This window comes from Saccopteryx leptura, chromosome 3, assembly GCF_036850995.1.
Source record: "Saccopteryx leptura isolate mSacLep1 chromosome 3, mSacLep1_pri_phased_curated, whole genome shotgun sequence".
Taxonomy (NCBI): domain Eukaryota; kingdom Metazoa; phylum Chordata; class Mammalia; order Chiroptera; family Emballonuridae; genus Saccopteryx; species Saccopteryx leptura.
In genome coordinates, this window is record NC_089505.1 from 271,471,073 (window position 1) to 271,493,297 (window position 22,225).

The 22,225-nt window shown below is 44.7% G+C and overlaps 1 protein-coding gene across 2 annotated transcripts in view; it reads right to left on the reverse strand.

Annotated features, from left to right (window-relative positions):
- Window positions 1-22,225, reverse strand: part of PRKCE (protein kinase C epsilon) — a 512,328-nt gene that overhangs the window by 152,087 nt on the left and 338,016 nt on the right. For both annotated transcript variants that reach the window (XM_066378351.1, XM_066378350.1), the window contains 4 exons: window positions 16,117-16,259; window positions 13,696-13,792; window positions 10,716-10,915; window positions 7,548-7,721 (listed from right to left, as the gene is read on the reverse strand). In XM_066378351.1, coding sequence (XP_066234448.1) covers window positions 7,548-7,721; window positions 10,716-10,915; window positions 13,696-13,792; window positions 16,117-16,259 — 614 coding nt within the window. The remainder of the gene's footprint in view (window positions 1-7,547; window positions 7,722-10,715; window positions 10,916-13,695; window positions 13,793-16,116; window positions 16,260-22,225) is intronic.

Consider the following 22,225-nt stretch of genomic DNA (forward strand, 5'->3'; position numbering starts at 1 on the left):
ACACACCCTTTCTCACGTGTGTATGACAGCAGATAGGAACTGGAGAGAGGAGACTAGGAGGTGAGACTATTTGAAGTAGAGAATTTGGACAGGAGGGAAAGGCTGGAGACAAAATAATGTCCTATCAGGGAAACCTTGATTACAATCCTGGTGCTTTTACAAACAGGCCATGAGACCTAGCTGAGCCTGTTCTCTTATCCCTAAAGGGAAGCAACAATCCTTGCCTCACAGAGACATCAGTAGGAAAAGGTAGGATGGCTGATTCAGTGAAGCCATTTTTTAAAGAAACGGGCCTATTCAAATGCAAGGTTTCCTTAGAGGCAAAGAAGTTACAAACAGTAGGCAGCAGCATCCTAGACTAAGTGCCAACAAGTATGCCTCTCTGCCTTGGGGGGACATATGAGCATCAAATAAGTCCACAACCTTTTGTTTCATCACACAGAATGCTTCCTGATATGCTTCCAGACCTGGTTCTTCTACTCCATGAAGCCTTGCTTGATTATGAAAACCATGATCTGTTCTCTTTGACTAGTTTGGGCACCTCTGACCTATCTGCACATAGACATCCCTCAACCCCACCCACCCTCTCATTCCCCACCAGTCCTCATAGTCATTAAACCATCCCTCCTCAAGTGAATAGAGTTTATAACCCCACAAATTAGACAGAGGCATAACAGTCATGTCATACCCTGCGGTGCTCTGCACATTGTAGCCCCTCACTGAAGATGTCTTCTTTGGCTGATTAAAAGAAATGGCATTGTTGACCAACCCACATTCTCAGGCAAGAATGATCTTCAGGGCTAAGGGGATGGACTTTGCTGGAGTCTGATCACTTTGACAATTGACTCTGCCAATGCTAAGTGCGTACTCTCTGATACAGAGCTCATTTCTACAAAATCTGTTAAAAATTACTGAGGCTATCTTGACTGGAAACCTTTTATTGGCAAGCATATTGATTCCCAGGTGGCTAGCTGGCTGCCTGACCCACAGACTGATTCTCGGGTTGAATATCTCAATTCCCTTTTGTGAGACAGTAACCAAAACCAACCAGCCCGCCCAGGCCCTCGGATCCATGCGGCCTCAGACAGTGCATTCAGAGCAAAGAGACCCATACTTCATTCAATTGTTTCCCTGAGTCTTTTAGATTTAAACTGACACAGTCAAATCTTTTCTTTTTATTTTTAACAAAAACCTATCAAAGGCCTAATTTCTTAATTTGCTGTTTTGCTTTCGTGTTTGCTATACTTCAGAGTTAATGGTCAATATACACATCAGAATTCCTTGAAACTACAAGTTTACTCTGAATTGTCAACTCTTCTTTCTCCGTAGTTCTTACCCTATGCGCATACTGGTTATTACAACTCATTTGAAAAATGTCTCTCCAGTTGCTTTTTAAGGATTTTTCCATTCTGCATTTCCCCCAGGGCAGCAAGGGAGGCGGGCCAAGGGAGATTCTCTAGGAGTTCACCCTCCGTTTCCTGTGCAGGCAGCTCACACAGGCAAAGCCCTCCTGGAGTTGGCTTCCCAGGCTTGGTGGGAAATGCCAGAGGCTGGGGGATGGGGACAATCAGGGAGAGGTTAATATTAAAGAGGAAAAATCATGTATGGGCTTACTCAAATCAGGTTTTGTGGGATCCAGTTGGAAGAGATGATGTCACAATGGGGATCATACACAGAATCTAAAATGCCTGATAATTGTATCTCCTGTAACCATAAAAACAAAAACAAAAGCAAAACAAACCCACCAATCAGTGGCTCTCCTATCACTAGGAGAATGGGACCCCACAGAAGCAATTCTTGAAATCACTCCTCCCCCTAAGCCCATAGTTCAAAGTTTGCTGAGTACCCAACCCAAACCAGCAGCCCCAGTATTACCCTCCCCTCTCTACCATTCAGCATTTGATCTGCAGATGCAAGTATTCCTTCTTTATTTTGCAAATACCCTTCCCTTTCTTCCTCTCCTTCCTTGTTGTTGTTTCATTGTCATTTCGTTGGAAGAAGTAGGACACAGAATGAGTTGGGGGTTCTGGCTTTGGAAAAATAATAATGCAAATGAAATTTGGAATTAAGTCTAGGTCTCATCAACCATTTCTTTGCCTTCATCCTTTTCCAAATGCTACCCATGCTTCAAGGTCTATGTTAGATCCCACCTCTTCCAGGAAGCCTTCCAAACTACCTTCAGCAGAGATTCAAAACAATCACCTAAATAGGTCCATTAGAAGAGTTACCATGCTACAGGGTATCACTCTTCATGTGCCTCTCTTCCCACTAAACAGTAACCTTCAGGAGTTTGGAGTTGTTATCTTTTGAGCTTTGTAGCTCCTGAATCTAACAGTGTCTGAGATATAACAGATACTCAATAAATACATGTACATTCATTAAAATTATTACAGGCCATACTTTTTTTTCTAACCAAGAGGCAGTTATTATGTATGTGTATATGTATGAAAATATTAAACACTGCTACTAACTCTATGTCATTCATTATATCATCTGGCAGTGTTAAGTAGGAAAATTTCAGTTTCTGGTGCACATCAACAGATAGTACAATTTCTATAATTCTTTATGGCTGTCAGTCTTCAAGGGCATAATGCCTTTATAAAACATGAATTATGCCCAGGGTTTTTTAGTTGTAAGAGAGAGAAGCTGAGAGGAATGAGGCCACTCCATCTCGGCTGGAGTCAGAAGTCTCTTATCCCCTTTTCATCCCACACATTTGACAGTTAATTAAATACTCTTGTAGTTTTCCCTAGCTGTTTCGATTTATTCTAGCATCCAAAGAGCACGCAATATAGTGGGAAGTCGAGTCAAACACTGGATTAAATGTGATTTAAATGCACATTATTTACTTAATTTACTGGCCTGTCTGCCTTTTCTCACTAGCCCTGGAAAGCTGGAACCATTTCATGGGGTTTTTTTCCTTCTGGATCCCACAGAGAATGATCAGCGTACAATGAGCCGAGGTTAGGCAGACTTGGTAGAGAAGAGGCCAAATCACTCTTCTTTATTATATGCGGCTTAAGTGTCTGTTTGCCGCCGATAGCTTATTGGTTACTTGCGTAACTGTACTAGCCAATGGGGTGAAGTTGCCACGGCTGAACGCAAATTGAGCGTGTCAGGGGGAAGGTGAACATTTGTTTGCATTGGCAATCATCTGTTTTACATAAAAACTATGTCTTAACGAAATTTCTTTTAAGAATGCCTCCTAGAAAATACAGCACTGAAGAGGAGAGAAAAGGAGCTAAAGCTGCACAAAAACGGCTTTCTCGACAAAAAGAAACCACTGAGCAGAGAAAGACAAGGCTTGCTTCAGTCGCAGAGCAAATGCGTCTTTCTCTGCAAAATGAGACTGATGAGCATAGAGAAACAAGGCTTGCCTCAGATGCAAGACAAAAAAGCCTGTCTCGACAAAATGAGTCCCTTGAACAAAGGCAGAGAAGGGAATGACACGACATATTTAAGTTTTGATTCTGTTGTAGCTGATAATAAAGCGAGTGCCAACAACTTTCCAACGGAATTTTTAAATAGTCTGTCGCCTTCTGGCATGCCACCTCACAAATTGAGGTTAAAGATTGGAGCAATTATTATGCTGTTAAGAAATCTTAACACCAGAAGGGGTCTTTGCAATGGTACAAGACTAGAGGTTCTCCAATTGAAAAATAATGTCATAATAGCTAAGTCTTGGACTGGCTCCTCTAAAGGTGAAATACATGTCATTCCAAGAATTGATTTGGTTCCATCTCAAACAGGGTTGCCATTTCAATTGAGACGTAGACAATTTCCTGTAAAACTTGTCTTTGCTTTGACCATCAATAAGTCTCAGGGCCAAACGCTTAAGCGTGTTGGCATTTTTTTACCTGAGCCTGCATTTGGACACAGTCAACTTTATGTTGCCTGTTCAAGAGTTCGTGAAAGAACGACGTAAAATTAAAAATAATTGATGGTCCTTGCAAGGCGAGCTTAAAAATGATGGAAAGATCTACACAAGAAATGTTGTGTACAAAGAGATCTTTGACATGTGAATTAACATTTTATTATTTATCACCTTTATTTATTGAGCTAGCGGTGGCTCTTAAGAAATGTACCGCCAGTGGTTTCCTTCATTGCACTCTACTTTAAGCAATTAAGCAAGTAGAAGGGGGAAACCCCGTGGGGCAGTAAGCAAAGGGGCATCCTCGCCGCCTGCCCTGGGTAATTCAGTTTGAATTAGCAGACACCTTTGCACAAATCATTTTAATTATAATTTATAATATCTAGAACAGTGGTCATTTCGTATGACCGCCGGGCTTTCTAGTTAAGAATAATGTGCTTATTCAGTGGGCTCTAGGGACCAGAACTAACCCGTGACCCTACTTCAGGATGGATGCCTATGGGTTTGCACAACCATTGCCACTGGTCATCCTTCCCAGGCCTGGGACCCACACCGCACACACTCGGAAGCCGAGGGCAGCCTATCAGAAATATTTCCACCGGGGCTCCTTTCAACCCACAAACTGAAAAATAAAGTCTCAAAAAAAAAAAAAGGTAGAAAGGCTCACCTAAAAATAATTAAACCTGACTTAACATTATCAATGCTCTGTGTGTCTAAATTAAACAAGAAGGCAAGACATCTTAATTCGATTGCAGTCAGGTCTCGTGTTCCTTAATGATGTATGGAGTCTTTGTCGGAACTAGGTTCACAGTGGCTCAGATGAACTGCCCTTCCCGTTCAGGAAAAGTGAAACTAAAGCAGGACTGAACTCTGGCTACTTAACTCAGCTCCCATTCCCACCCGCTCTTCAAAGCCTGGCTTACGCTCCTTCACTTCTTCAGACACCAAAGAGCACCCTCCCCTCCAGACCCTCCTGGCTTGCACATAACACCCAGACTGGAACCCGAACTGTGCAGTGCTGTCTGCTGCTCTGATTGCTTATGGAAATTAGTATAACCTTCCCCTTCCTTATTGGGTAAGTCCCTCCACTTGAGAATCATCTTTCTTTTTGCTGATAGCCCCACATAGAGCACCTACTTCAGAGTCACATGAATAATAGCCACTCTTTAAAACCACGACTACTGATTGTCATAAAAAAAAAGTCACGTTTTCTAAAAGTTCAGTTGGAGGTTTATAACATAAGTCTATATAAGATTCCTTTCATTTTCCTTCAGTGAGGTTAAATATGATCTGCTTTAGAAAAATTAGATGCACATACATCTGTTGTGCAGAGTAAGGTGTGCTGGGTTGCCCTGCACAATGGTGGCATGGGACATAGGGAGCAAAGCTGCTCCAGTAACTGGCCACCAGACATTTGATTGGCTTGAGAAAGAGTTAGTGAATCTCTGAACCACAGAGGAAAGTTACTTCTCTTTTCAGCCTCAACTTGCAGCCATCCAGACTCCCATCTCCATGTCAGCTGGGTTACTGTTTTCCCATAAAGAAACCCATGGTGTCATTCAACACCATTTTGTGCCCCCAAAGCTGTTACACAATGAGGAGAGTCAGCCTTGATATTCTAAAATGTGCTGAGGGAATACGGCTGGCATTGGGGACACCCATTTGTACTACCCCACTCACTCACCAAGGGGTATAGGGAAGCTGACCTTTCACAGTGACTCCCCAAGCTCCACCATATACAGGGGCCTCACAGAGTCCCATGACTACAATGGACTCCTCCTAGGATGTTGGGTCTCTTACTGACAGATCCAAAGAAAGAACACTAGTGTAGATCCCTGCTCAGGATACCACCGCAGGCAGTGAAAGGCATGGCTGACCTACTAGGGGTAGGGGATAAGGGGTGTCTCCCACAGAGGGGGTGTAACACTATGAAATCAGAGCAAGGCTCTACTGGATTGGGAGTCCCAGAAATCAAATGGTTATGTCCAATTTGGCCAATATAGAGCGTCTGTGTGCAAAAGACTTTGACTTCTCTGAAATCTGATTTTCTCACTGGTGAAAAGACTAGAAGAGTTCATTTAAAAAGTCTTCCAATCCTCTGATTCTGATAGTGAACAGCTACCAGCTGTGATAGGCCCTGTGACAGGCACCATGGGACATAAAGAAATATTAGATACATTTCTCATTAATCTATAATTATTCAAGTGAAGAAAAGAAGGAAGATCTTAAGACTAATCTTCTATTAAAATGTTGGGCTTTGCATGTGTACATATCCACACAAATGCATAGATCCAAGAATCTTAGGTCTTACATAACCCATATCAAAAATAAGGATAGCTATTACAAGTCCTTTACTTGTTTAGAAAAGGGAGTTCCAGATTTTCTAAAGATATTTCTTATTCTCCTGCGGGATCAGACAAATAGAAAATTTTGGTGGGGCAGAGTTTGGGATGAAATAATTAGGACATAGTAGATTAAATAAAGGTAACCATTTTTTTTTTCATTGCAGGTCTCCTTGGGGACTGTAATTAGCAAATGTACATTGAGGTACTAGAAGAGAGGTCAAGACTGCAGTGTTCCAAATTATAGGTCACAGAGTCCATTAGTCTTAGAGTTTCTCCAGTGAGGAGGGTTCTGAGAAATACCCTTTGGGAAACAGGATACCAAAGAGGCTATGAATTCTCTGAAGTCCGGGACTGTGCCTTGCTCACCACTGTATCTCCAGACCCTGGCACGAGGGAATGGCTCAGTAAAATATAATAAGCCAAAAATCTGCCAAATGAATAACTGTTGAATTGTAGATGCGGAGACTGGCATTCACCATGACAGAGGTGAGAGTATGCCAAGGAGCAAGGACTCGTCTCTAGGCAATGGCACCCTTTGGTCTGGGCTCCGCATAGGCACAGGAGAAAGTTTCAGGTAAGGTCACCTTCACCTTTCCAAGAAGCCAAGGGCTACAAATCTGTAAGGCACCCTAAAAGACTTCAACTATTCTTTTTTCTAAAAAAAAGAGGTAATAAGAGCTTCATAAAGAATGTTGGCATTTCTCTTCCTTACTAAGTAAAACTCAGTCAGAGTTTTTAGACTCCCTAATGTAGTTACAGATTATCTTCGTTTCTTTACTGCCACCTTCTGGTTACCAGGTTCCTACACGGTGAATTTGAAATGCCACCTATATTTCACTACGGCATTTTAAGCACTTGTTTACAACCCTTGCCTCACATGGACATTACGCAAGTTAGGAGCGGTTAGGGTGCCCTTCATTCTTTTTCATTTTACCTGAAAACAACACAGAACTTGAGTGATTTTGCGTAGTGATAGTAAGTTACGAGCAGTGCAAGGGCTAACCACACCTGTTTGTTTCTCTAAGGAGCAAACACAGGGTTTAGTCCTTTGGTTTTGTCCAGATACATCTGTAAAGAGTTCCACGGCTCTCTCAACCCCTCACAAGCACAACCTTGAATGGAAAATTCCATGCCCTTAAAAAAGAGGATGCTGTTCAAATACACCCTGATCTTTCCAAGGGTAAAAGTCATTCCTTTTTACAAGGTTTTAGGGAAATAATAGAGCGGGTCTATAACTGATTTTTCATTTGACAGTTAAGACACCATACCCAAGTTTAGATGCTATCCCAGGACAGAGATCCAGAGGTCCACCAGCTTCTTCCTACCCATACCTTGGTTTGGAAGCAGCAATAGAGTTGGGTTAGGTACGGGTGTTTCCGCGCTAGGGCCAGAATCCTCTTCTCTGTCATCGTGCAGTCCACATCATCGTCCTGAAGGATGACATCCTTCTTTAAGACTTTTACAGCATATACTTCATCTTTGCCTTTGAGCTCCGCCAACATGACCTGCAATCAATCAAAACCACCCTCGTCAGCCTAAACATGTAGGGAATCAAAAGAAGAAACACAAGTCAATACCAAATAGTTAAAAAAAACTGGCTCCTTTTTTCTATCATTAAATAAGTATGACAGCCTTAAAAAAAATTTTTAGGAACAGTACCCAGCCCAATACAGTTACTACCATTTATTTATTTTTAATTTCTAACACAGTATCCAGGTAAAGAAAAGTTCAATGCACATCTGTTAAGTAATTACTCATATGTTCATATAGCTTTGTCCTACTTGCAATTATAGTACAGCAAATACAGCATAGCATTTTTTAAAATCACACAGTATTTCATAAGCATTTTTCTACAGTCTTTATCATTATCCTGATTTCTGATACTCAATCCAACTAAATATATTATAATTTATTGAATGTTTTACCTCCTCTTAGACAAAACAGCATAGAGTATTTTATTTTTGTACATATAATTTTTTTTTCTTTTAAATCATAGCCTCAAGATAGAATGTGTTAGAAGTGAATGATGGGGTTAAATATTTTCACATTCCTAACTGATTTTCAAAAAGGACGTACAATATAATCGGCCACTAGCAACGGGGAAGTGCTTTCGTTTCATGACAACTTAACAACATGGCAGGCTTTTCGATTGAAGTTATTTTGCTCAGGTACTAGGTGTGTAATGTTACCTCAATGCTGTTTTAACTTGCAATAAAACTTTTAAAATATTTGTTTTCTAATTAAATTTTTTTGTGTGTGTGAACTATTTATTTCTCTCAGTTTCCTCTGTCTAGTCATCTACAGTTTTTTTATTATTATTTTCTCACATATTTGTATGAGCCTGGTATATAAAGAGATGAACACTTTACTTTCCACAACGGTTTTCACAAACTTGTTTAATAGCTTTCTGTTATTTTTTTTTTCTGATTGAACAGGATCATTTCTCTTTCTGTCATTGAATCATCCCTTGTTTACTTCTGTGGTTTCTTTCATAGCTTTAGAGCTAGGAGTGTGATTCCTTTTCCAGAGAACAAATTAACAGTTATACTTCTTAAAGTCTTTTTTGTTGTTGTTGTTTTCCTTTGATACACTTATTTCCCTACAACTGTGACAGCCTTTCTCCCATTTAATAACCAACTCCTCAGTAGAGTTGCAACTTACCTTCCAGGGTAACTTGTTAGAACTTAAGAGCAGGAACCCAGGAGCCCAATGAGCGAATCCAGGATGTTAACCTGAAGACCTTCAGTTACCCACATAAAATGCAAACTCTTTAAAACTGCCTCACTTCGACTGATTTTTCCTGAGAAACGATCTAAATCAGGGATCCCCAAACTTTTTACACAGGGGGCCAGTTCACTGTCCCTCAGACCGTTGGAGGGCCGGACTATAAAAAAAAACAACTATGAACAAATCCCTATGCGCACTGCACATATCTTATTTTAAAGTAAAAAAACAAAACGGGAACAAATACAATATTTAAAATAAAGAACAAGTAAATTTAAATCAACAAACTGACCAGTATTTCAATGGGAACTATGGGCCTGCTTTTGGCTAATGAAATGGTCAATGTGCTCCTCTCACTGACCACCAATGAAAGAGATGCCCCTTTCTGAAGTGCAGCAGGGGCCGGATAAATGGCCTCAGGGGGGCACATGCGGCCCGTGGGCAGGCTGTAGTTTGGAGACCCCTGATCTAAATGCTCCAGAGTCATCAAGTTCTCATCCTACCTGCAAACATTGTATGGCAACCCAGGGACTGTGAGGCTGCTCATTTCCCTTAAATCTTGCTCACAATGAAACCTGCTCACATCCTCAGGCGATGCCTGCCAGAGGACTGGGGTCTGCTCCTTATTTAGCCAGCCTCTAAAGAATGTGATTACTTCAGCCTTTGCATTTCAGTAAACCCAGTTGCCTTCCTGCAGCACTGATCTCATGCTGAGATGGGGCAGAGAGCTGGGCCAGGAGCCACACCCTGGGCCCCTGGGGCTTTAACAGCCATTCTCTTTGAAGTGGAGTGGCTCAGTCCCTCAGCAAGCCTCTGACCCACTGGCTGACTGCCACAGAGGGCCTGTGATCCCTGGGAGCTCCCAGAGGCAGGTGTCCCGGCTCCAGGGCAGGGCCTTTCTGCCCTGGGAGAGCCTGAAAGACCACACCCACCCACTCCCAGGCACGGCTTTGCGCACAGCCGAAGAGCTGTGGAATAATCAGAGATCACAGCTGAAATGTTAACCAGCTTCCTCTCTCTCTGCCCTTCCATCTTTTTTCTAAGATGAATAGGGATTATTTTTCCATTCCACCCCACCTTCAGGATGGTGGCTGATCACGAGTGCTTTCTCTGTGCACTTTCTGCATCTATGTCCCAGACCACTGTGTCCATCTCAGTGGGGGACCAGCTGGGGGGCACCGAGGGCAGAGAACCCAGATCCAAGCTATGAGGTGATTGTTCCCATCCTCTTGCCACAAGTGGAGGATAAACAAAACATTTAGTAAGTACCAGAAAAGTCAGTTACACAATAGCTAATTTCCAAAATAAAGCATGCTAAGATTTGTTTTGAGCCCTAAGTTCACTGAGGGCAGAGATCCTAGAGTTCATTTTCAAAGTTTCTGTAATGAATTAAAACCAGAACTTCAGATGACTCTCTGAAGGAGGGAAGACATGTATTGTTACTATTATTAATAATGGAATGCCAAACATACGTAAAGCCATTTAAACTTTTCAAGATGCTTTCTTTCTCACTCACTAGGTCACTTGATTCCTGCCCCGACTGAACAAGTGGGATATACTGAACCTCAGAGAGGTCAAATGCCCATATTCGGATCCCACAAGCCAGTTCAGGATGGAACGGCTCCTGTCTACCTCTGGCCACTTCCATTCCATAAGGAAGGAAAACATATCAAGACCAGGTGGAAAGGTGCATCGCTTAATCACATCCAACAAATGAGGGGACTGATGCCACGGGGTGGAGAAAATCGGCAGTTCTACCCACACAGGCCACAGACCTTGCCAAAGCTGCCTTTGCCCAGCACTTTGATGAAGTTGAACTCATCCAGGCCCAAGCGCTTGGTCTGGCCTTGCCGGACTTCGCCGTTCTCACCGGGGCTCGCCAGCTGGCCGTCCGTGGACGCTGCTGCCCTGTGCTCCTCCCCGCGGTTGTCAAATGACAAGGCCTTCCGGATGTTGTTTTCAAGTTCTTTTAATTCTAGGGCCAAGGGTGACAAGATACCACATTACTACACACCTCGCAAACCCTTCTCATGAGGACTCACAACTCAGAATTTCACCCCCATGAGCTCATGACCCTCTTTTTGGGTCTTCGTGGCAACAGATCCAGGGTGGCATTCCTTTTTGTCCTTCCTCTGCTCTACACACTTTCATTGGCACCTCACATGCAGCAGGACCTGGGCACGCATAGAGGAGGACAGAGCCCATCGACCCACTCCTCTGGCTTAGACCGGGAGCTGGCCACCTCTCTGAAAGTCCCCTTTGGATAGGAGTCTGTTCAATTATTCTCAGTTAGTGCAAGAACCCCAGCCTTCTCTGGAACCTGATAGAGTCCCAAAGGCAATGGATAACCTTTGCCTCTGAAGACTAGAAGAATGACTCATTGAGAACTGTTACCACAGTGATCTTAGTGATTAAATGATTTCACCTTCTAAAGGACTTCTGTGTGTAGTTGGTCCGAAGGTGGTGGGTTATTGTTAAGCCGATTAAAGGACTTCTGTGGCTGGGTTTACTCCAAATACCCATCTCATGCAAGGCTTTCTTAACAAAACGAGCAAGGAGCTTATCATTAACCAAAGAACACGCTCCCCAAAAGTGACACGCTGGAAATTTATCCCAGATGGAGCAGGGATTCCTCAGTCCGATGTCATGATGGTGAGAGAGCCGTGCACCCCTCTGGAGTATGTGATGGAACTCCCTGGGGATGATAATGCCGAATGATCCTTTTACCTTTTCTCTTAGACAAAGCTTTACGGTTAGCTGTTAATTCACCAAGACATACACTCCTCCGTGTAGAAATGGGCATCTTGAGCATAACCCAATTTTAAGACACCCAAGAATAAAGCTGGGATTACAGAAGGGACATGTAGACTCTTGTCACCTGCTTGACTTAGAGAGGTCCTCAGCTTCTTTTCAGAAGCAGTGAGGCTCATAACAGCTCACTCAAAGAACCTGGAGATTTTTCTTAGATCTGGAATTTGGCTCCCCTGAAAAGGGGAGGGGTGAGGAGAGCTACTGAGTGCCCCCGCCCCATAATCAGCAGTTTCCCATCACATTCTCTTAACTAAGTATAACTTTTAGTCTCAGCAGAGAGCAAGAAGTCTCAGTTCCCAAGGCACTTTCTTCGATGTATTTTGGAAGGTAGAGCCTGGGTGTATAGGAATACCGAAGTTTGAAGAAAATGTCTGCGTGTTCTTACAGTGTTGGAAAGAGAAACCGTATCTTAGCTGTGTTGTAATAATGCCATGTCTTGCTAAGAGGGTTTTCACATTCATCTGTGCTCATGTCACTGCTGGGGAATACTGGTGCCTGGGGACAGAGAAAGGCCCTGGGAGGTTCTGCACCCTGCAAAGGCTGGACAGCACTCAGAGCAGGAACAGGCCTAGAAACCTGGTCACCTCACTTTATACTGAGGGTCTTTTTACCATACAACACCATCTCCTTGCAGTTCTCAAAGGAGGTCTCAGCATTTTAAAGGGAAACATGGAAACACCTACACTGGGTCCAGGATAATACCTACTTGTCTGGAGGTCACAGAGCATCATCAGATAACTCACCAATGGGCTAGGTCTCATTTGGAATGATGCTCAGTGTTCATGTGCAGAGTTAATCAGAACAGCACAAAGTGAGACTCAGCAGTTATTCTGTGGCCTCAGGACTGGCACGTTGGCCCTGCGGCTGCCTCGTTCACTCCTGGGTAAGAAGAGCTGGGTCATAACAATGACCTCACAGCAGGGCCTGACGGCACAGATTCTGTGAGTAGGATCTCCAAACGAGGAGGGGCACGGGCTCGCCCTTACCATTGGCGTAGACCCTGACTTTTGGACTTTTTCAACTCTCTAACCTTTCACTTCCTGCCCTGTCACACGGGGACAATAAAGGAGTACCAGCATAGAGTTGGTGTGAAATGAAATTCAGATAATGACTATATACAAGGGGCTACAAAAAATCAAGGCACTGCAACGGAATGAGGATGGACCCTGCTCCACAGCTGCTCACAGATGCCTCCTTTCCTTCCCAGTGCTGGCTGGTTCCGGTGACCAGAACCGAAGGTCCGAAATGTGTAAGCCCCTCCTCAGCCTCGCCATTCTGGCCTGCAGAGTCAGAAAGCTCTGACTACTGCCCACTATTCCTGCGGGGAAGGAGACAGCTGCGCTGAGCTGGAGAGGGGTGTGGCCCAGAGCTGGAGAGGGGTGTGGCCCAGAGCTGGAGAGGGGTGTGGCCCAGAGCTGGCCTCTGGCCCACCTGCTGCAGGCTCTTCCCCAGCTCTGTCCGAGTCCCTCTCCCACCTGGGCCGGGGTGAGAGACATCCTGCCCCACCCTTCCCTTGATTCCTGTCCTGATCTCAGGTCTTGGGCGTGATGAATAGTCAAGAAGAAGGAAATTAGACTCGATCGAGTGGAACTGACAGGCCTGGGGCAGACATGGGGACAGAGTGGTGAAAGGAGGGCCTGGGCCCCCTCCCTCTCCTTCACTCGGAGCCCGGGACAGAAAAAACCACAGCACCAGTGCTCCTGCTCTCTTACTCTGGCCTGGAAGGGATTGAAGGCAGAAAGGCATTGAGTGCCGTGCCCTCAAGAAGGCCTTGTAGAGAGAAAGAACAGCTCGAGAGTCCACAGGGAAAGTGTGTCTGAAGACCTTCCAGGGCCACTGGCTGTTTCGGCTAACACAAGGCCATTCTTGGGCAGAGAGGCTTCAGCTCCTCAGAATTTTCAATGACCAAGCTCTGAGGTAAAGAAGCAAATCTGAGGGTCTCACCCTGGTCACAAGGGGAGGTGGGTGCTGACTTGGACCGATCTTCCTCGGAGGGCGAGCTTCCAGAAGCAGGCTGTGGGGACTCGGCACCAGCAATGAGCTAGAGAGAGGGGAGAGAGAGGGGGAGAGAGGCATCAGAAGGGAGGATGGCGAGTCTCCCTGAGGTCAAAAGCATCAAGAGCCCACACCAAGCTCCAAAGGAGGTTCTGTTGCACAGCGACACTGACTGACAGTCTGCAAACAGTCTCGAGGTGTCATTTGCCAATTTAGGGGAAGAACACAAGAGACTTCAGTTTGTTTAATTTTAATTCTGGCCAAATATGACTGATCTTGTTACGTAAACCTCAAACATACCCCTTTCCATAAAACCTCCCTTGCCTGTCCAAGCAACGCAACTTACCTCATCCGAAGCAATGGGACCCTTAGTGTCTCTAACAGCAGTTTGGCATCAACTCATTATCTTGTTCAGCTTTAGTTAATAATACCGGTGTGTCTATATTGTGGGGGGCTCTCTACTTAGGGAGACGATAGGTTTCCTGAAGGTAAGACCCTACCCAGTACGGTATCAGCATTGCCCCTGGTGTCTTACACACAAAATGATATACATAACAGATACTGAGGAAATAGTTTCAGATGTATCAATATTTGTTGGCAAAGTTCAACAGGCCATGTCCAGTGAACTCTATTTTCTACACAACAGCTGGCATGTCCATTTCCAGTTCCCATGAAAGCCAGAGCTTTGGACTAAGAGACCACAACACTTCAGTTCCCTTTTCCTCTTGGTCTCCCGGCTACGTGCACGTGTCCTTACTGGACGCCAGGCTGACTCTTTGCAAGGGGCAACCCGGGAGCTCCAGCAAACCTGACCCGCCTGCCAAGAAGCCCTCCAGCTTCTGACCCAGGGCACCTGTCTCCCAGCCTCTCATACTAACATGAGCTTCTACTTAGTTCACTTTGCTTTTTCCAACTTTTGCATCAGAAGTATTGCAGAAATAAAACTACCGGGACTGAGCTGCCTTAGTCTTTTACTCTGCTTCTTCCTGAATTTCTCCATGTTGGCTTCTTACCACCAGGTTCTCCAAATCCAAGACAGACAGAAGACGCCTGGCTACTGGCTCATAGCTCCTGTACACATGGGGGAGAGGGCAGGGACTGAGTTGTTTTTCAAATGTTTCATGACAATAAAGATTCTGTCTCAATTTACTTCTAGCAAGGAAAAAACAAAAACAAAAAAACCCATCTTCTGAAAATGGCTCTCTCTAGTGCTCTCCAATGTGCGTGTCCAACATCATCCTCACAAGGTGTTTGCACGACCCGCCTGCTCGGTGGGGCCCTAGCATGCGGGGGTGCTGACATTCTGCTGACAGTTTCAATGCCTTGGGTCAAGGACTGGAGTCCTGTCTCCACCAGTGGGGTGTACAGAGCTGAGCAGGGCCACCAGCAGCACAGAATCTCACAGTTCACCAGAAAAGGTGACTTGGTTTCTGCAACCCCTGCCAAAGAGCTTTGCTTATTGGGAAGCTAGAGAAGAAGCAGTGTAAGAAGATGAAAGTAATCCACACCTTCCTAGTCAAGGGAGAAGGCTCTTCTGAGAGGCACCAGGAGAAAGGCGTGGGCAGTTTCTACAATGAGATAGGAAAACACAGAGCTATTCAGATTGTACGTTAGGGCAAAATTTAGGGGAAACAACTCTTCCACCAGGATTTCTTTCCCAGTTACCTTGGTTCTGATTTTGTCAAAACTTACTAAGTTAGCAGCCAAGGATAAGAAGGGCCTTCAAACAAAATGCTATGGATACCGTTAACTCTCATTTACATCTGTGGGCCCTGATTTACCAGAACAACATTTTAGCACATGGATCCCTTCCCACTGACATTCAGAATGTCACAGGAATAGAGACAGGACAAGCCCAGATGTTCCGTGTCATGGGGCATTAACTGTAAGCCCCGGGCAGCTGAGTGCCGGCACTATCGCAAAGCTTCTTGGCTTGCTCTGGAGAAAAGAATGTGGTCCCAGCTCTTCCATTTATCCTCATTACAGCGATACCAGGGGTAAAGTTCAAACACGGACATTGCTCTCATACCAGCTCTGGAGGCAGATAAGTCTCTGTCCTTGTCTAGAGTTGCCCTGCATTTTTCTAGAGGCAATTCCCAAGTCTTTATCTCAAAGTTTATGCTCTCTGGAAAAACACAACACTTGAGGCTTGTTTTGTTTCCCCCCCCACATCTGGGTCTCAAAGATACTTTAATGTTACCTGCCTGCCCTCTTTTTTCTTGTTTTCCCCCTCTTTTAAGCATATGATGTTTTGAGTAGAGTATCTCAAATCCAACAATCTTGTCACCTCATCGAAGGCACCCTCCGCAAGGCAGCCTGGAGACGCTAGCCCACCAAGAGCTCCAGAAACACCACCAAACGCCCCCTCACCTTTTTCCTCCTCTGGCCGCTGTTGGTGATTTTGTCTGGAGTGACGCCAAGGTCAGCCAGGACTTTGGCGATGCCCCTGGCATCCACACCACAGTTGGGGGCCACGTTTGTCTCACAGCGTCGGTGAACGTTCATCTTGCAGACTGTAAGGAGACATGGAGGAGAAACCTCACAACGTTCATGGCCTAAAACAGTACCTGATGTTTTGTCTGGTTGTAAAAGTGCTACATGTTCATTGGCTAGGGATTTGGAAGATGCAGAAAGACAAAAAGAGACAAATAAAAATCCCCCATCATCCCATCACACAGAACTAAACTCATCCATCAAACTACCATTCACAGGTAATCACTGTTTAGCAATTAAATCTCACACTTAAGTTTCCTTTCAGGGAACAGAAAACTGACTGTAGAAGAACTTAATTTGTTTATCTGAAGAAAAGTTCATTTGGATTGTGAACCCAACGGGGTCATACGTATCATCTGCTGAAAGGTGGGACTATCACCCAGTGAGGAATATCCTGAAGAAAGCCTATTAAGATGCTCATCTGAAAATGTGGAGATTGAATGAAGTGACCTCCAAAGCACCTTTCAAACCTAAAATCCAATTTCAGTGGAACAAAGACCATGCTTGAATGTCTTCATTTTGTCCACACCACCTTGATGTCCTTGATATAGGACATCAAGGAAGGAAACAAATGACTCTGGTTTCAGGTTCAGCATGGGAAGGAGCTTGGAAGCAGTCACTCTGTCCTAACAAGTAAAACGCTGATCAAACTGAAAAATCAACCACTCTTATTGGATTTATCAGAGAAGTAAGGTCACAGGGCAAAGCTTCACCCCAAAATGGGAGAGACAGGCGACAACAGTGAACGACAGTGAATCACAACTTACTGGAATAGAAATTGATGGTAGCAACCTCTGCAGCACCAGGGCCGGGGTAGGAAAATCTGAACTAAAATTGGCTAATTGCTGGAGTCTCACAGAGGACAAGTCTGAGGGCCAAAAACTTTAGGCAGATCTGAGTGTTTGTGAGTTTTACCTTTAAGAGTTCGACAAGGGTATCATAGCAAATATTGGGGGGGGGGATCCCATAAGCTTCTGGCAGAAGGAAGAATAAAGAAACCATTTTAAATATATCAGAGCACTCCAGAGCCTAAACTATTATAGTTTTATCAGGTCCTAACCATCTGTGGGAATAAAAATGCCCAATGCCAGCCTGCTCTAGCCATCCAAGGGGAGAGAAACCCGAACTTAGGAAGATCACAGTCCAGCGGCACAAACTCACTGAAAGGCAGGTCTAGTCACTGGGCCATGGAACATGTCCCTTCCCCACACCTCACCACCACATTACTAATGGCCTCTCAACTGTGCATCATGTCCAGCTATAGAGGAAAAATTACAAGGCATACTAATAGGCAAACCACATTGCTTGAAGAGGCAGATCAAGCATCAGAACCAGATATAACAAAGATGCTGGAATTATCAGACTATGAATTTAAAACAACTACAATTAATATGTCAAGGACTCTGATCTATAAAGTGCACAGCATGTAAAAACAGACAGACAATGTAAGCAGAGAGTTTAAAATTCTAAAAAAGTATCAAAAGCAAATGCTAGAGATCTAAACCCCTGTAGCAGATGTGAAGAATACTCTTGGTGGGCCCATTAGGAGAATGGACATGGCCGAGGAAAGAATTTCTTAACTTGAAGATATATCAGTAGAAACTTCCAAACAGAAAAGAGAAAAAAGACTGAAAACAAGGAACAGAATATCTAGGAACTATGGAACAACTACAAAAGGAATAACATATATTTTTGAGGGGAATACTGAAAGGAGAAGAAAGAAAGAAACAGAAGAAATATTTGAAGCAAAAATGACTGTGAGTGCCCTTAAATTAATGTCAGACACCAAACCATATCATGACCAAATGGGATTTGTTACAGTATGCGAATGGTAGTTCAACATTGGAAAATCAGTTAATGTAGGCCCTGGCCAGTTGGCTCAGTGGTAGAGCGTCGGTTCAGCGTGTGGAAGTCCCAGATTTGATTCCCAGCCAGGGCACACAGAAGAAATGCCCATTTGCTTCTTCACTCTTCCCCCTCTCCTTTCTCTCTGTCCCTTTCTTCCCCTCCCACAGCCAAAGCTCCAATGGAGCAAAGTTGGCCTGGATGCTGAGGATGGCTCCATGGCCTCCACCTCAGGTGCTAGAACGGCTCTGGTTGCAACGGAGCAACACCCCAGATGGGCAGAGTATTGGCCCCTAGTGGGCATGCTGGGTGTATCCTGGTTGGGTGCATGTGGGAGTCTGTCTCTGCCTCACCGCTTCTCACTTCAGAAAAATGCAAAATAAATAAATAAATAAATAAATAAATAAATAAATAAATATCAGTTCATGTAATACATCACATTCACAGGCTAACAATGAAAAAACTTACAGATTCCTATCAATAAATGCAAAGAAAAGCATTTGATAAAATCCAACACCCATTCATGATAAAAATCTCTCAGCAACCAAGAAATAGAAGGGAACATCCTCAACTTGAAAGATAACATCTATAAAAACCTACAACTAACATCATACTTAAAGCTGATAAAGAAGTTTATACATAATATGCAAAGAATTATTAAAAGCTAACAAAAATAAAATGAATAACCCAATTAATTAGTGGTCAAAAGACCTGAGTAGAAACCTCGCCAAAGAGAACATACAGATGTCATATAAGCACTTAAGAAGATGTTCAACAGATGTCATTAGAAACTGCAAACTAAAGCAATGAGATACCACTACACACCTATCAGAATGGCCCTAATCCACAACACTGGCAACACCAAGTGCCGGTGAGGATATGGAGCAACAGGAATTCTCCTTCAGTGCTAGTGGGACGAGAAAATGGTCCAGCCACCTTGGAAGGCAGTTTGGTAGTTTCATATAGAACTAAATGTACTCTTAGCATATGACCCGGCAGTTACACTCCTGGCATTTACCCAAATGAGTTGAAAACTTATTTCCACACAAAAATTGGCGCAGGGATGTTTACAGTGTGCAGTTTTCTTCATAATTGCCAAAACTTGTAAGCAACCTTTATGTCCTTCAGTAGGTGAATGGTTAAATAAACCGTGGCACATTCATACAATGGAATATTATTCTGCACTAAAAATGTTAGCTTATCAAACTATGGAAACAAGGAAACTTTCATATTACTAAGTGAAAGAAAGCAATGTATTCAATATAGTCTGTAATTCCAATTATATGACATTCTGGATGAGTAAAACTAGAGACAGTAAAAAGATTAGTAATTGCCAAGGGTTAGAGGGCGGCAGGAATGAACGGGCATGGCACAGAGGATTTTCAGGGCCGTGAAACTACTCTGTATGATACTATAATGGTGGTTCATGTCATTATAGTGATACATTTGTCCAAACTCATGACATGGACACCACCAAGAGTGAGCCTTAATGTAAACTCAGCGATAACGATGTGTCAGTGCAGGCTCATCGAGTATAACACATGTACCACTCTGGTGGGGAAGGGGTATAATGGGAAATTTCTATGCCTTCACTTCAATTTTTCTGTGAACCAAAAACTGCTCTAAAAATTAGGCTATAACACACAGGCACCCTTGTTTATGGAATGAAACCAGGCAGGATGGCCAGACCTCCTGCTGGCCTATCATGGCCTGGTCACTGGCTGGAGGGAGGGACAGCTCAGATGCCACCCTCCTGACCACCAGCCCAGGCTTGAAGAGTTCACTATGAGCTCTGGAGCTGAAGGCGTGTACAGAACCACAGGTGGAGGTGTGGGGGTGGCGGTGCTGGTGGAGGAGGCTTTCTCAGGAAATACAGCAAACAAGAAAGCTCCACCACAGCCTGGCCATGGTGTTGACTTGATTCACGGAGTATCACTAATGATGCCTGAAAATCCACAGACCCATCATGTATACCCTGGGGAACAGCATTCTGTTCTGAATTCCTTCCTACTGCCCTTAGCAACAGCTACCCTTTGACACTCAGTGCATTTTACCTGCGCCTACCCACCAATGCCATGAACATCCTATTCTTTCTTTTCATCAGGCAACATAAAGCGTGTGGGAATTGAATTTCTTAGCAAGGGCATAATTTAACCATTGGCGCCCTCTGGTGTTGAAAATCTGGACCTGCCTGTCCTAAAAAAACAATTAGCTTGGTTTGACAGGTCAGCAAAATAGAACCGGTCTTTGAAGACTTCTTTTTTTTTTATGTTTTAAAATGTTATTTACCTGGATGAGCTGTGTAGTTGTCTCAGTGTGTAAAAAAAAAAATCCCAATTTCATGTCTGTTAAAAATGATGATATGAGATTGACTTTGAAAGTGCTTTTAAAAAGTCTGGGATCCAGAGGGCAAAGCTTGCTGAGGGTGAGGAACTTGAGATACTTCAGGCAGCCAGAATGGGGCTCCTGCAGGCAGGAGGGTGACAGCTGGAGGCTGCCGTCCGGTAGAAGAAAGTGGATGCGCCATTTGGAACCAAAAGAAACCTAAAGTTCATTTACAGTGATGGGGCCAAACCAACCATCCAAATGCCCAGCCTCCCACCCCGTCACTGCTGCTGGGCCCACGCGGGGCCCGAGGATGCCCCTGCGGCTTCTCTGTCCAGGCTGCCTCTCATTGCTCATCGTCAGCTGGTTTCGCAATAAACGGGCTGTGCCGGGAAGAAACAGAGCAGCCTGGCTGGGGCTCTTTTGAAAGGAGGATCATTATTCTACCACTGCCAGTTTTTCATCACATATTTGTTGAGCTCCTACTATGTGCTGGGTGGTATTGCAGCAGCAGTGTCGCCCTCAGGATGCATGGGGGTGTGGGCACACGGGTCTTCCTTTTGGCCTCCATGTTTCCACCCTTTCTATAGCTGAGATGAAAGGAATCCTTCCCAAGCAAGCAGACAATGTTCTGCGAACCATGACAAAGCCACGCCTGAGGAGACAGGCAGGCCTGTGTGCCCCCGCAGAAATTTCTTTATGTTAGGGGGCTTTGGCCCATCAGGATGAGCCAGGGCAACTGTTTGATTTCACAACAGGTTAGAGTCAGCCATGCCATTCTCGGAAAACAAGCCATTGTGACCAGGAGATTGTGTGATTGTGCGGTGGAAGCTGGCAGAGGGCTGCCTGCGGAGTCCTGGGCAGCGGACGAGAGAGGGAGGGCGGAGGGGTCACTCCACAGAGTCACGCTGGCCACCGATTGTCACCTGATAGGGAATCGGGAGACCTAATTACAATGGAAATGTCAATCAAAACTTTCCAGAGACTATGACAGGCCAACTGCCTGCTACCCAGCATTCCTCAGATGAGAACATTGACTGAATCTTCTGCCCACCTGCCATGCATGATGGGGGCATGGTCACTAAGTCTTGATTTACTTTTTTTTAATCACAGCCGTAGAACCAGGCTTAAAGCTGGGCAAGAGGGGGCCCCGCTCTGGCCCAAGCTGGCCTCCTCTGGCCACCACCTTCCCCATAGTAAGGCGTCTAGAGGAGTGTGAAACCTGAGGCTGAGAAAAGATCAAGAGAGAAGAGCAAACACGAGGGACTTGGGGACAGTCAAACTACTCTCTGTGAGACATGTGAGGGTGGGTGTGTGTCATCACACATTTCTCAACACACTGAAAGTCCAACAAGAGTGAACCCCGATGCAAACTATGGGCATTGGACCATCAGTGTGTCAATGTCGGTCCAGCAATGGTAATAAACGCACTGCTCTGGTGGGGCATGTTGAGGGCGGGGAGGCTTAGTGTGTGTGAGGGCAGGGGGTATAGGCAAAATGTCCGTGCCTTCTGCTGTGAGCCTGAAACTGCTCTAAAAAATAACGTCTACTGAGAGAAAGGGAGGGAGCGAGGGGAGGGGGGGGAGGGAAGGGGAGGGCAGGTGATGATGGGAGGGAAAGGGTACGGAGTAGAAAAGAAGCAAGGGAAAATGTCAGGGTAACAGAAGAACAGGAGAGAGAACTTTTGATGGGGGCCCTAAATTCTGAACAGTCTTTGCCTTCTAGTCTCCACATGGCCTGACTCCGCCACATTCTCTGGGCTCCGGCGAACAGGTATCCTTGCTCCTGGCAGCCTCATTCTCCCATCCTTTCTTGA